This window comes from Cantharellus anzutake (genome assembly GCF_015039405.1).
Source record: "Cantharellus anzutake strain C23 chromosome Unknown EI90scaffold_4, whole genome shotgun sequence".
Classification (NCBI taxonomy): domain Eukaryota; kingdom Fungi; phylum Basidiomycota; class Agaricomycetes; order Cantharellales; family Hydnaceae; genus Cantharellus; species Cantharellus anzutake.
The window spans coordinates 530,280-545,135 of record NW_024066954.1 but is presented as its reverse complement, the minus strand read 5'-3'; the positions used below and the strand labels follow the sequence as shown (position 1 = coordinate 545,135).

Below are 14,856 nucleotides of genomic sequence, written 5' to 3'. Positions count from 1 at the left end.
CTTTGGAGAGTCGAAAGTAAGGACACAAGTGTCCCGCTTCATCAGCACCAAAGGTGACATCAATATCTACCTCTGTCCATCTGCCTTGTCCAAGAAGGCATTTTTGTTGACGAAAAGCGGGCTCCAGAACCATTCTCAAGATTGGCAATGTGTGTCTAATTTCATTTAATTTTTTCTGGGTCGATATTCACGTCGCATGGTTCTCTCAAAATCAAAATCGATGCTCTCCTGCCTGCTGTGCTTTGCCAGCGTTGCGATGAACGGTGCCCACATAGGCATTATACACGGCTACTGTTGCTGCCCACAACAGTGGTTCAGGTTTCTGTTGGAATATCAACGCTCATCGACAACAGCCGAGCTGCAGCGTGGATTGGGGAGTCTTTATTTTAACTTAATATCGTCGTGACTAACAACGACTATACCTTTTTGTTTCAGAGTCGCGGTACCACGTGCTCCCAATTTACTTTGTCTTATATCGCTAGTTGTCACAGACAATCGCTTTAAGCGATATTGGCTCCAGTCGTATAAGTTACGCTGGACGCCGTAATTTTTCTCCCTCCCTCAGTTCTCTATTTCGAGACTGAGGTGATACCATTTCTTTCCTATCTGTGTTTGCGCATAACTCATTGTATTTTCATGTTATAGTTACGCGCGATAGGTAAACATCTTAATACTAGTTCTCTATTTCGAGACTGAGTTACGCGCGATAGCTCCTATTTCATTAGGTTATGAGCCCAGCCATGGCCACCTCAAACGATAGTTCTAAGAATATTTACAACATCGAGAAATTAAAGAACGATGGTCGTAACTATCGAATGTGGTCTATTCGCTGCCGCATGATTCTCGTCGACAGAGCACTCTGGGAATTTGTCGATCCCAGTTCCAAAACCTCCGACAAACCTTCCTCATCTTCCTCTTCCTCATCTTCCTCCTCATTGTCCTCTAGCTCTTCTGGCAAAGCGGCTGCTACTTCCCCTGATCCTGCTGTTGTCGAATGGGATAAGAAAAACAGCAACGCCCTTACCCAGATTGCACTCACCATTGAAGACACCCCTCTATCTATGATTGAAGGGAAAGACTCCGCTAAAGAAGCCTGGGTTGCCCTGTCGAAACGTTACAATGGAGTCGGTGCACAAGATGCAGCTAGAGTGATGACTCAACTTCATCATTACCAACTAGACGATTCCAAACCTCTTGAGCCTCAGCTGATCGAGATGCGGGGACTTCGCGACTGACTGACTAGTCTTGGCGATACTTATACTGATGCCAAGTTTGCTATGATAGTGTCCGAAGCACTACCAGAGTCGTATGATACCCTTAAAACGATAACATTGGCGGATCTCGACGACGCATCCACGATTGCCTGTGACAAACTCATCGCTCAGATTCTCCGAGAAGAGAAACGGAAATCCAAACCTAGGTCGTCTACCGCTCTAATTGCCAAATCTGGAAAGGTTGCTAGCAAAGAGTCAGATAAGTCGGATGGGAAGAAATCTAAAAAGACTAAAGATCGCCCACGTTGTACAAACACTAACTGTAAATGGAGGTTGGGACACACCTTCGAACAGTGTTGGGCGGAAGGTGGTGGATCTGAAGGCCAACGGCCGGCAAAGTCGAGTGATAAACAAGCCATGAAGGATAAGAAGAAGGACGCCAAGATCGACCTTTTTCTGGTAGAAGAACAGGTGGCGGTTGCAGGGAGCGATCGTGCACGGATGACTGAATGGGTTATAGACTCTGGGGCATCATCACATATCTGCGCTAATCGCAATTGGTTCTCTTCATACTCACCTTTACATCCTCCTCGTCCTGTCTACCTCGGCGACAAACGTGCCCTTTTTGCCACTGGTCAGGGCCAGATCGAAGTCATCCTCCACAATGGGACCGAAGATCGTTGCGTCATCATCACTAACGTTCTCTATTGTCCGAAAATCGGTACTAACCTTCTCTCCGTGGCACGCTTGACCTCAGTTGGGATACAAGTTCATTTCTCCGTCCACAGTTGCCGGATCCTCAATCCAAACGACGAAGTACTCGGCATTGCCAAGACTTCTGGCGGCCTTTATAGGCTACCTTGTATCGTAACCGGTTTAGATTGTGCGTACATCAGTAGAGATGTCGAGGACGGGAATGTCGAAGCCGCGCTGGTTGCTCAAACAACCACAGCGACAGCGTCTCTTGATGTTTGGCATGCCCGACTCGGACACATCTCGACGCAGTCGATTCTGAAGATGGTCCGGAGTGGAATGGCCAGGGGAATGGAAGTGATCGGGGATGGGAAGGGAAGTTCTACCTACTGTGAAGAGTGTGAAGCGTCAGGCCATACACGTTCCCCCATTCCAAAGTCGACACTTACCCGTTCTGACGAAGTTCTTGGACGCGTTTTTTCAGACGTATGTGAGGTACAGACCGTGACACGCGAAGGGTATCGATACTTCATCACGTTCGTTGACGACCACTCGCGATATCTCACTGTCTACCTGTCAGGGCACATACCCTGACTGTTACGGGGATGGGGGAAATTCCCCATTCCTCGATCCGTTCTTATAGTGGGAAGGCGAGAGTCATGTCTAGTTTGTACCATAACTGGAAGTGTAATCGATGAGTGGTCCCAGTCTGACCTGGGAGTGGGCGATCGAATTCCCATCGATCGCGATGGGTGATGTAGTGAGCTATTAAGGGATTGATGATTGATAGTCGGAGATATCAGGACAGAAGGGTCAGCCACGGATACTTGGCGCTCCTCAATGGAGCGTACCGTGTGCGAGGTCGCGACTGGTGAGATGGGTGAGAGCCTCGCGTAGTTGCCATCGGGTACTTGGCGTTCGCAGTGCGAACGTACCGGTAGCGGGTTGATATCGTAGGCGTGCAATGAGGGCTGACTATTAAGGCCTTCGGTGACTTGGCGTTCCCAAAGGGAACGTACCGTTGGCGGGGACATGTGATGACTGGCAAAGGAAGAAACAGACGGTGGATGGGCGGCTACTTGGTGTTCGCGTAGCGAACGTGCCGGCATCGAGGGTAAGTGGGCCTCATAGTGTTCACGATCACCCTGATCGTGATGGGACGTCGTATGTTGAGTACTGGGGGGAGAGCGGAGTGATGAAGACCCATAGGGTACAGGTTCAATAGGACGATACACACGTCGAGAGTCTTCGACTCTCGACTTCGAGTTCTCGCGGCGAGGGCCGTTAGAGGACTTGATATAACCCGACTTATAAGACATAGTGAGAGTTGTACAGTCACACAGGTTCAGTTGAGTCACAGGGAGGGTTGTTACAGAAGACGGTACACGAGACAGTTGTAGAGCAGTTGTTAGTTAGCGGGAACCGCCTTCGGCGGTTTCCGTACATGACGCGTGACTATCTACAAATGGTAAGGTCGCGGGAAATCCCGCGAAACACAAACAACCTCGGCCAGCACCAAAACCCCAATGGGGAAAGCTTTGCACGAGGGGGGGAAAGGGGTAGAACGGGTAAGGAGGATAGGGTAGCGGGATAGAGGACGGAAAGGAGAAAGAGGGGAGGAGCGATAGAGAGGGGAAGTCTTTGACCATGCGACGGATATGGTTGTTGGAGACTCCGTATCCGTAACACTGACTTAGCCCGGACCCGGACCCGCGTCCGGACCCGCTCCACTTCCCGCGCACTTCCTGCGCCGCACGCTCCGCGCGCTGCATGATCCGACCCCGGATCCCACCTCATGTGACTTCCGGGTATCCCCGGAAGTTTTCGCCATATTGGGGCCACTGTGGGAAAGTGAGAAGTTAACCTTCTTCTCACTTTCTTACCCACAGTAGGCAAGTGTAGCCTACTCTTCATTTATCTATACACTTTCTTACCCACAGTAGTTATGCCCTGAGATGGGCTGTGTTTACAGGCTAGACTGTGGACTGTAGAGAGGGGTCATGGGGACCCGGGGTCCGTCCCCTGACACTACCCTATCAAGAAGAAGAGCGACGCCCTCGAGAAGTTCAAGGAGTTCCTGGCTCAAGCTGAACGTCAATGCGGGAAAAAGCTGAAAATCTTACGTACCGATGGTGGTGGTGAGTACTTCTCTAACGACTTCACCCAATACCTCAAAGACATCGGCATCGTCCATGAGAAAACCAATCCCCACACCCCCCAAGAGAATGGCGTAGCCGAGCGTGTTAACCGGACTCTCGTTACGATGGTGATTGCGATGCTTGAAAGCGTCAAATCCCTTGTTGGACGGACCGCTTGGCCATACGCGCTCAGGCATGCTGCACTCGTCAAAAACGTCGTTCCCCATTCCGCCCTTCCTGATGATGTTTCTCCCTTCGAGCTATGGACAGGCAACAAACCATCAGTATCCACGATACGCACCTTTGGATGCAAGGCTACTCTTGCTGTTCCTGAAGGTCAACGGGATAAACTTGCTGCCCGGTCCATTACGGGAATCCATCTAGGTCTCGCCGTCGGCAAAAAGGCCTTTGTAATATATGACCCCGACGCTCGAAAAATCCACGAGTCTCGCGACGTCCACTTCTTCGAGGGTTCACCTGATTCTGAACGTGTTACGATCGAATCTCCTGTGGTGGATTCTCTCTCGCATGTGGTTGACAGGGGGAGTATGGTTGGATCTGGTAACGGGGAGGTAGAGAGGGAAGATGATGATCACAGAAGTTGCATGGATGGTGACGAGAACGGTGGGGAAAGGGACAATGATGATGATGGACAAGTGGATGGATTGAATAGTGTGATCAGTGGAGATGTCGGGGAAGAATCCATACCGGAGGGACCGCGACGATCGAGACGTGAACGACGCGTGCGCACGAGAGATGATGACGATCGATATTTCGTGAGTTCCTATAGCCGATCCAATCAGCCCCATTCCACAGACACCCAACCAGTGGGCGAATCCCACGCCTACGTCGCCCAATCCGATATTCCACTCACCTACAAAAGCGCCATGAACCGCCCCGACTCTGACGCCTGGCTCGAAGCTTGCCAAGACGAACTATTGTCCTTGAAGGAAACCCGGACCTATGTTCCAGTTAGTACTGACGAAGTTGATGTTCGAAATGTCGTCGGTTGTCGTTGGGTATTCGCCTTGAAGAAGGGAGCGGATGGCTCCGTTGAACGTTACAAGGCAAGGATTGTTGCTAAAGGTTTTGGTCAAATCTTTCAAGTTGACTATGATGAAACTTTCGCACCTGTGGTCAAATGGGTCTCTATCCGGATCCTACTTGCCATCGCCGCGCGACTCGATCTCGAGGTCCACCAAATGGATGTGAAGACCGCCTTTTTGAATGGCGATCTCCAACATACTATCTACATGGATCCACCAGCGGGGAGCGCGGACTATGGGAAGGAGAATGTGGTATGGAAGTTAGAGAGGAGCCTGTACGGTTTGAAGCAGGCCTCGCGGGAATGGTACAAAAAGGCTAAGAAAGAATTCGCGAAACTCGGCTTTCTCCGGTGTGATTCGGATCATGCCGTGTTCATCCATCGTGGGAAGGGACATGTCTTCTGCATTATCGCACTATACGTCGATGATCTGATGATCTTATCCAACGATGTCAAGGTTCTTAACGCCAAGAAGTCTCAACTCATGATGGCCTTCAAGATGAAGGATCTCGGGGACATTCATTGGTTTTTAGGACTTGAGATCACACGCGATCGATCCCGGCACCTAATTTCAATATCCCAGACCCGCTACGTAAAAGACATTCTCTCACGTTTTGGTTTTGCTGACTCTCGTCCGATTTCCACTCCCATCGCATCCAACTTCAAACTACCCCGTCTCGATGCCCCTGAAGTCAATGTACGCGATTATCAATCCCGAATCGGTAGCATCATGTACACGATGCTCGGTACACGTCCTGATATTGCGTATTCAGTGGGCGCGCTGAGCCAATACTCCGCCAATCCTGGGAAGGAACATCTCGCTGCCGTTAATTGTGTATTCAGATACTTGAATTATTCACGGAACTACAAGCTAGTCTATAACGGTAAAGTTCCCGATGATGATTTTACAGGCTATTCCGACTCCGATTGGGCGGGTGACTCGCGCGATCATCGATCCATTTCCGGCTTTGTGTTCAAGATTGCCAGCGCTGCCGTCTCTTGGAGTTCAAAGAAACAATCATCAACGGCTCTTTCCAGCACAGAAGGTGAATACATGGCATTGACTCACGCGTCTAAGGAAGCCATTTGGATTCAGCAATTTCTTGGCGACATCCTCAAACCCCCTTCTATTCCTCACACCATCCTCGGCGACAATCAGGGTGCTCTTGCCCTTGCCGCTAATCCCACCTTCCATGCGCGGACTAAACACATTCGCGTCAGACAACATTTCATTCGAGAATGCGTCGACAATGGAGACGTAGAGCTCGATTACGTCCCGATGGCCGATCAGGTGGCCGACGTTCTTACTAAAGGACTTGCGCTGGCTAAACACGACAAGTTCACCAGAGGTATGGGAATTATCGATGGTCATGATCGTTGAGTGGGCGTGTTGGAATATCAACGCTCATTGACAACAGCCGAGCTGCAGCGTGGATTGGGGAGTCTTTATTTTAACTTAATATCGTCGTGACTAACAACGACTATACCTTTTTGTTTCAGAGTCGCGGTACCACGCGCTCCCAATTTACTTTGTCTTATATCGCTAGTTGTCACAGACAATCGCTTTAAGCGATATTGGCTCCAGTCGTATAAGTTACACTGGACGCCGTAATTTTTCTCCCTCCCTCAGTTCTCTATTTCGAGACTGAGGTGATACCATTTCTTTCCTATCTGTGTTTGCGCATAACTCATTGTATTTTCATGTTATAGTTACGCGCGATAGGTAAACATCTTAATACTAGTTCTCTATTTCGAGACTGAGTTACGCGCGATAGCTCCTATTTCATTAGTTTCAGATTACTTGTGGCTTAGACCGTCCCCGCGCCATTGACCATTTAAATATGGTTATTTATCGTAATAATATATGAGCTATCTCTAGTTGGTCTGGAATCAATTTCCCTCATTTTCGAGACATTTTCCATGTCGAGCACATGACTATTGTCCGTTCCACTATGGGACGTTATTAGGTTGAGTTTGGTCGTGTGAGTACAGTAAATGGAGTCATCATGATGGTCCGTGCTACAAATCAAATCCTTGAATTCACGCCAGCTCAATGTCGTTATCATCCCAGTCGGTAATGAATGGGATGATGGTGCGGGTGGTAGTGGGCACTTCTTCTATGCTGGCAGCTGGTCAGGAGTGTCGCAAGGGGCTGAACGTCCTCACCTGCGTGTAAGAAAAGCCTGGGCAGCTGAAAGAGCTTGATTAGCACCATCTTTGTCCATTTTCTGGCGCTTTTCGTCTGCATGTCGAAAATGTATCAATGCCTGCTGGGCAGAATTCACAGCATTGTCCCATTTGCCAGAGCCCTGCTTTCGTTTCCCCGCGACACTGCCCCTGTTTACAGATCGGTCACGGAAAGCTTCGATGCTCCAGAGGTGGGCGCATAGCAACAGGTCGAAGACTGTCTCACTTATCAAGCGTACAACCTGGATGAAAGGAAGGGTAGTTCCATCGGTAGTTGGATCTGGAAGCATGAGACCTCTTTGAAACCTTGGGGGATCACCAGCGAAGGCTCCGCGAAGAAACGAATGTGGAATCTTCTGAGCCCCGACAAACTTGAAAAATTGAAAGAAGGTGCCATCCCAAAGAATCCCAAACACAGGCACTGCGAGACCTGCTATTGAATTTTTCCAATCGCATGCTGCGGCAACGCATAAGTTGGCAACCAGAAAGATAATAGTGAATACTGACCATTACATTCAGCTATTACTTGAGCGATAGCATTTAAACACTCCCTCTCGTTTCCAACTTTCTCGAATCCGATGACAAGAACAGAGACGGAGCCAAACGCCCTGAGGTAGTACTCGGTTCTCCCTTTCGTAGTAACACGACCCCCTAAGATGGACTCTGGGATGTTCCTGAAAGCAGAGCCAAACTCTGCGATGAGGCGGTGGAATATCTGATACGTGAAGGTGTGAGGTTGCTGCAGTGTGAAGAGGATGGGATCACTCAGACTGGAGAGAGGAGGCGGGATGTAGCCTCTTCGGTTTCATGTACAAAAACAGGGCCATATTGCTTTAACATAATATCCATATCTTCTATAATGGATCTCAAAAGGACGGTAGGGATACGAGAACGATGGAGCTCGAAAGTTTCAATATCTTGGAGGAATTCAAGAGGGTCGAGTCCAACGAACGGAGCGATGCGGTTGTACTTAACATCTGAGAAGCTTGCATCCAAACCTTTCTCTGGGTAAATTGGAGTTAAGACCAAAACTATATTCTAATAAGGTAAAGGACACACCCAGAATGATTTCTTGTAAAGACTCTAAGTGAAAGTCATACTCGTCGATAATGTAGAGAAGAGCAAGTGAAGCCGTGGGATGATTGATCTGGATGGCGTTGGAGACGATTCCCTTGAGTTCCTCACGGGTGATCTTCCTATTACCTTCTCCCCGCCTCTTCTTGGTTGGAGGCCCAGACATGGCAAGCAACCACAAAACCAGGCTTCAACCTCGTAAACCTGCCATTTACGGAAGAGGTTTTCTGAATTGCGATCCTGACGTAATTTTTAATCTTTGTTACTTTACTTCTCAGGGTCCACAATCATCTACTCCAGCAAGTCACACCGCAAAAAGGCCAAAATATAGCTCATGGTTGAAGCGCGTTATTGGTGGAAAATAGGATATAACACGAGTTAAATCTGCGTCACATTAGTAAATATTAATTACCGTGTTTATTTGGAATATAACGAGATATAATTTGCCTGCTGAGACTTATAAATTCTAGGTGGACGCGGTATGAGCTGGCTTCACCTTCTACCACCACCATCCGCCTCTGAAGCCAACCCATCAGGTGCCTCTCCTAATTTTGTAGTCGACTGATCGGTATCTGCGACGTTTCCCACGCCGGGTGCGCTTGTCGACGCTGTTGTGCTCTGGAAATCAAAGAAGCACCCACTGAACCATGGGTGGACGAAATGTACGCCCCACAGACTACCGGTAAATGCTAAGCATAACTAGTTTCTTCCTGCACATGCACTGCAACTCGTTTCCCACCCCACACTCGCGACTGTCATCACCTCTCCTTCTTGATAGCGCCGACTGTGCCCATACAACGCGTGCCATGACTCCGAATATGGTCCCCTCTTTCGGACCCCCTCAGTGATAAAGGCCCATATGATAAAACAACGCGTCTCATCCAGTTGGGGCGGCTACCGCAACGCCGACATCCCCTCTAGTCTCCACATAGAGGGTTCTTCATACTCACGTTAAGTGGCCAGTATTGGCAGGCTGCTTTGGCCTGCGGTCAGGAGTTGGCTTAATTTATCTTAAGTATCTCTCCACCATGATCGACATAGCTTTCTAACATTTCTCTGACCATGCCTGTTCTAGTTGACCATTCATTTTCACGAGCCCCTTTACTCCGGAGGTAAGTGTTGTTATGTAGCTCTCAGCGGGGACACTCGGATAACGGGGGAACAACCAACTTGATATTGTAACCGCACAGCGGTATAAGTAGTTAAAGTAATAACACGAATATCAGACAAAAGTAATAAGAAAGTGAGATACGCGACAGCGCTACATGTGGAAGGCAATCAACAGTGAAACACGAAACACATGGTAAAAGGGTATCATATCGGATAGCCGATATGGGCATGATATGCGTACCGGCGCGTCGTCATGTCTTGCTCAAACAACAGTAAGCCAGCTGGCAGTATTATATTTCTGATTCTTCGTCATCATGTGGCTGAGCTGAGAGACTTGACATGGAACTAAGTAGTTGGAGGATGAGACGGTCTCGACTTGAGCGCTGGTGCGAAGCTTCTGTTGGAATTTGCACGTGGTCTTTTAGGGAAACCTAAAAGTTGGACATACTGGGAATCGAACTCCAGTCCTCTGGATCGCGAACTCAGTGTGCACAGCCATTACACCATACGCCCTGATAGGCTGAGGTGGTTATTTCAACACACCCCCTTCACATTGGATCGACCATGTGATCCACATGTGACCCAAACCACCGGGGTTCCAACAACCCGTGAGCCGTCACCCCCTGAATTCATATTCAGGCCGGACTTACTGCTAATCTCCTACATGTCCATGTCATGTGGTCTGAAGCAGCCGGATTTGGGTCCTTAGTGCTCTGAGCTACACCCCCTGAAACTTTGTCAGGCCGGCTAATTTAATGCTTGACTTCACGTGCCCAGCTCACGTGGCAGCAACCGGATTTGGGTGTGCTCGGTGTATTCCGCAGAATGTCCACCATGTTGGAATTTGCACGTGGTCTTTTAGGGAAACCTAAAAGTTGGACATACTGGGAATCGAACTCCAGTCCTCTGGATCGCGAACTCAGTGTGCACAGCCATTACACCATACGCCCTGATAGGCTGAGGTGGTTATTTCAACAGCTTCTAGTAGGGCTCGGTGATTTGGTTGGGGACACTCGGACTTACAGTAATTGTAACACAAAGCTTGGGGATGTCAGGGACCGACCCGGGGTCAAGAGCGCCCGGGTGTATCGCCCGAGGCTGAGGGTCCGGTAGGTATGACGCAGGCGTGCGTAGCAGCGGGCCCGAAACAGACAAGGGTCCCTGGCCACTAAGACTAAAGTGGGAAATGTGTTATTGTCATTATCAAGGGAAGTGTAAGCTACTTGCCTAAAGTGGGAAATGTGAGAAGAAGGTTGCTTCTCAGTTCCCACTTAGGCTGTGTTTATATACATGTGGTTGAAGGCCACGTGGGAAGCGCCATGTCATCCGAGCACACAGCCACCTCCGTCTGGGTACCTCCGTAAGAGGTCCTAGGAGCGTCCGGTGTGCGGGGGGTTGTCCGGTGTGTTGTCAGGGCACGCCCGCCTGACCCGGCCCCACCTAACCCGGTGCCCCACCATCCACTCCTCCCGACCTCCCCCCTCTTCCCCTTTTCTCCCTTCCCTTCCTTCCTCTCCTTCTTTTCTATTCTCTCTCCTCTTTATTCCTTTCTTATCACACGGACGACTTCCTTTTGTCAGAAACTGTGTTCGAGGGGATCGCGGGAAGCGGGGCGGAGTACGGCGGCGTAAGTGGACACTTAGCTAATGAGCTACTCCGTTGCAAGGCATCGAGGGGGTTGGGACTTCGGCTTCAACGACTTTGCCAGAGCGTTGCGCCACGCGTTCTAGGCTGTCCCGTATTTCACGTTAGTGGGAAAGACCTTGCGGCGACGTTGACTTTAAGCGGGATGAAGTTGAGGGGCGAACTTAAGATGAAAGTACTTGGGGGGAATTCTAGTCGATATTCGAACTGAGGTACGTCGACAGTAAACTACAAGTATAAATAGGAAAGGAGAACAGAGAAGGGACCGGTCGGTCCGGCGCGGGACGGGAACGAGATGATAAGTACGACAGAACTAAAGAGCGATGAGGACCAGGGTAATGGAACAGAAGAGATGAATGGAACAGAGAACGGCGAAGTTGGGAGGCAGAAAGGATAAGCCGACAATCTAGGCGCGCGGGTCAGAATGTCAATATACGTATAAATCAAATATCAATAAAGGAATAATCAATTGTCAATAAGGAATGTCCATAAGGAGCGGATCAGCGGCGACCATAACAACCGCTAGTTAGTTAAGCGAGTGAATAGAATAAAACGATACCGGCCGAATGGTTGAGGAACCCAAGTGGTGGCGGGAAAACGAAGGAGGCGCTGCTACGGGGCCGTAGAACGGGAACCACTATCGGCGCCGCTAAGTGATGGGCAATGGCGAGATTAACGGGTGCGAGTAACGGCGTAAGAATGGGGGTGCAGAAAGTGGTAGAGGGGCGGGGACTTTGCGGGGCCGTGACACCTTTGTATCAATGTACCATTGACCCGGCTGCAGCGTAATGCGCCCGAACCCGGACACACTGGACGACCCCCCGCACACCGGACGCTCCTAGGACCTCTTACGGAGGTACCCAGACGGAGGTGGCTGTGTGCTCGGATGACGTGGCGCTTCCCATGTGGCCTTCAACCACATGTATATAAACACAGCCTAAGTGGGAACTGAGAAGCAACCTTCTTCTCACATTTCCCACTTTAGGCAAGTAGCTTACACTTCCCTTGATAATGACAATAACACATTTCCCACTTTAGTCTTAGTGGCCAGGGACCCTTGTCTGCTTCGGGCCCGCTGCTACGCGCGCCCGCGTCATACCTACCGGACCCTCAGCCTCGGGCAATACACCCGGGCGCTCTCGACCCCGGGTCGGTCCCTGACAGCAGAAGAAGGTTTCAACCCCATCTCCCCCCACCTCCCCTGCCATGGTGACACAAGAACAGTATGACGACCTTCTGGCCCGGTTCCAGGAACTACAGGCCACTGTGGTAGCCCAAGCCCAGGGCCTGCCTGCGCACGCACCCAGACCACCCAAAGTCGCCCCCCCCACCCCCTTCTCGGGAGTCAGAGAGGACCTCGACCGCTTTAAGGCCGAATGCGGGATCTACCTCTACGTCCGCGCGGCCGAATTCCCCAGCACCCTCTCCCAAGTCCTCTTCATGCTTTCTTACATGAAGGGAGGGACTGCAGGAGCATGGGCAACGCAACGCACCATGGCGCTACTGAGGACAGGCTCCCCTACACCCACCATGGACGAGTTCAATGCAGAACTTGACACCATGTTCCAAGACCCAAACCGGGCGGCTACAGCCCGGCAGAGGCTGGCTACTGTCCGACAGGGAAGTGACCCCGTGGACGGACTCATCCAGGAGTTTGAGATACTAGGGCCCACCTCACAGCTAGGCGACGTAGGGCTAGTCGACCGCTTCGAGCGGGCAATCAACTCCCGGCTCCGCAAGAGCATCTACCAGCTCCGCCCTATGCCCATCACCTGGGCCGAATGGAAGCGTGAAGCCACGCTCCTTGACAGCCAGTGGCAGCACTTCCAGAGGACGCAGCCATGCACGCCCCCACCCGGGCCCCCCCACCTGCCCCACCTGCGACTCCCGTAACCCGTCCCAGATGAGAGACGAACCCGCACCCCGAGACCTGCCAGACCCGACGCCTGCACCCGGAAGACCTTCAAACGCTGATGAAGGGGCTGAAGGGCCAAGCGACGAAAGGACCGGAAGCAGGAGGGAAAGGACTGGACCCGGACCCAAGAGGACGCCCGGAGACCCAGCCTGTAAGGAGCACACGCCAGCCACCCACAAGGGATAGCTCACGCAGATGCCACGATGCCCAGGAGCCGTCACCAGCACCGAAGCTCCATCGAGTCATCGCAAAGAAAAGGAGAAAAGGAGCACCCCGAGCCCGCAAGGATGAGGAAACCACAGAGACGGCCCCAGAGGTAGCAGTGTCCCCACCTGCTATCTATGTCCTCTCCAAACGGTCCCCGAGATCCCTCAACCTTGCCGTAAGGCTGACCTCCCTAACCTCCCTTGCCTCCGTGTCCGTATCAGCGCTCCTAGACTCAGGAGCCACCGGGAACTTCGTGAGCCCTGAGTTCGTCCGGAGACACAAGCTCGAGACCACCCCGCTCCCCACACCCATCCCCGTCCGTAACGTCGATGGAACCCCAAACGAGAACGGGGCCATAACTGAAGAATTAGAAGCCCTCTTGACATTCGGACGCCATACAGAGCGGGCCCGCTTCGCAGTCGCGAACCTCGGGCGACAGTCCCTCATCATAGGACACTCATGGCTGCTCCACCACAACCCGGAGGTGGACTGGGTACGGCAAAAGGTCGTCATGTCCCGCTGCCCATCCTCCTGCCGGCCACCACGAGCACAAGGTGACCAAGACCCCACACTAGAGCCTGGAGACGGGATCTATGCTGCGATCATTCCTCCAGAGTGGGGACACGAGCTAAGAGCAACTACCACACCCTCCCAGCGGATGGCCCAAGAAGCCCAAGGCCCGGAGGCAGAACCCGTATCGTTCGAGGCACTGGTGCCAGAGCAATACCAAGATTTCCGGGATGTGTTCTCGAAAGAGGCCTTCGATCAACTACCCCCCCGGAAACCCTGGGACCACGCCATTGATCTAGTGCCGGATGCCAAGCTCCCCAGAGGGAAGACCTTCCCACTCTCGCGGCCAGAGCAGAAGGAGCTGGACGAGTTTCTACGAGAGAACCTGCAGAACGGACGCATCCGACCGTCCAAGTCCCCGATGGGGGCCCCAGTCTTCTTTGTTAAGAAGAAGGACGGGTCACTACAGCTAGTTCAGGACTACCGGAAACTGAATGAGATCACGGTAAAGAACTCATACCCGCTCCCGCTCATCTCTGATGTCCTGGCCCGCCTCCGCAATGCCAAGTACTTCTCAGCGCTAGACTTGCGCTGGGGGTTCAACAACGTCCGAATCAAGGACGGTGACGAGTGGAAGGCCGCATTCGCAACCAACCGAGGGCTGTTCGAGCCCTTGGTAATGTTCTTCGGGCTATGTAACTCACCCACGACCTTCCAAACCATGATGAATGACATCCTCCGGGATTTCATTGACCGAGAGGTCGTCATCTGCTACATGGATGACATTCTCATTTTCACCACTACCCTAGAGGAGCACCGGAGGGTCGTCCGAGAAGTCCTGGAGACGTTGCGAAAGAGGAGGCTCTTCCTGAAGCCAGAGAAGTGCAAGTTCGAGCGGACGCAGATCGAGTATCTGGGACTTATCATCTCCGAGGGAAGTGTCGCGATGGACCCTGTGAAGATTAGAGGAGTCCTTGACTGGCCCACCCCAACCAAGGTAAAGGAAGTGCAGTCCTTCCTAGGGTTTGTGAATTTCTATCGCCGGTTCATCAGAGACTTCTCTGAGAAAGCCCGCCCGCTTCATGCATTGACCCGGAAGACCAAAGTCTGGAACTGGGG

General features: G+C 51.5%; 1 protein-coding gene and 2 non-coding genes across 3 annotated transcripts; all 3 read right to left on the bottom strand.

The window, feature by feature from the left end:
- Positions 1–6,945: 6,945 nt before the first annotated feature.
- Positions 6,946–8,581, bottom strand: EI90DRAFT_3033376 (uncharacterized protein). The gene is made up of 5 exons (XM_039058455.1): positions 8,337–8,581; positions 8,049–8,281; positions 7,785–7,992; positions 7,257–7,734; positions 6,946–7,212 (listed from the first exon to the last, which is right to left on the bottom strand). Exons 1-5 carry the CDS (start codon positions 8,515–8,517, stop codon positions 7,131–7,133), a joined length of 1,182 nt encoding a protein of 393 aa, XP_038922223.1. The 5' UTR covers positions 8,518–8,581; the 3' UTR covers positions 6,946–7,130.
- A 1,319-nt stretch (positions 8,582–9,900) lies between these two features.
- EI90DRAFT_t38 lies at positions 9,901–9,974 on the bottom strand. The gene has a single exon. It is a non-coding gene; the product is annotated as a tRNA-Ala (tRNA).
- Positions 9,975–10,337: 363 nt separating this feature from the next.
- EI90DRAFT_t37 lies at positions 10,338–10,411 on the bottom strand. The gene has a single exon. It is a non-coding gene; the product is annotated as a tRNA-Ala (tRNA).
- Positions 10,412–14,856: the final 4,445 nt, after the last annotated feature.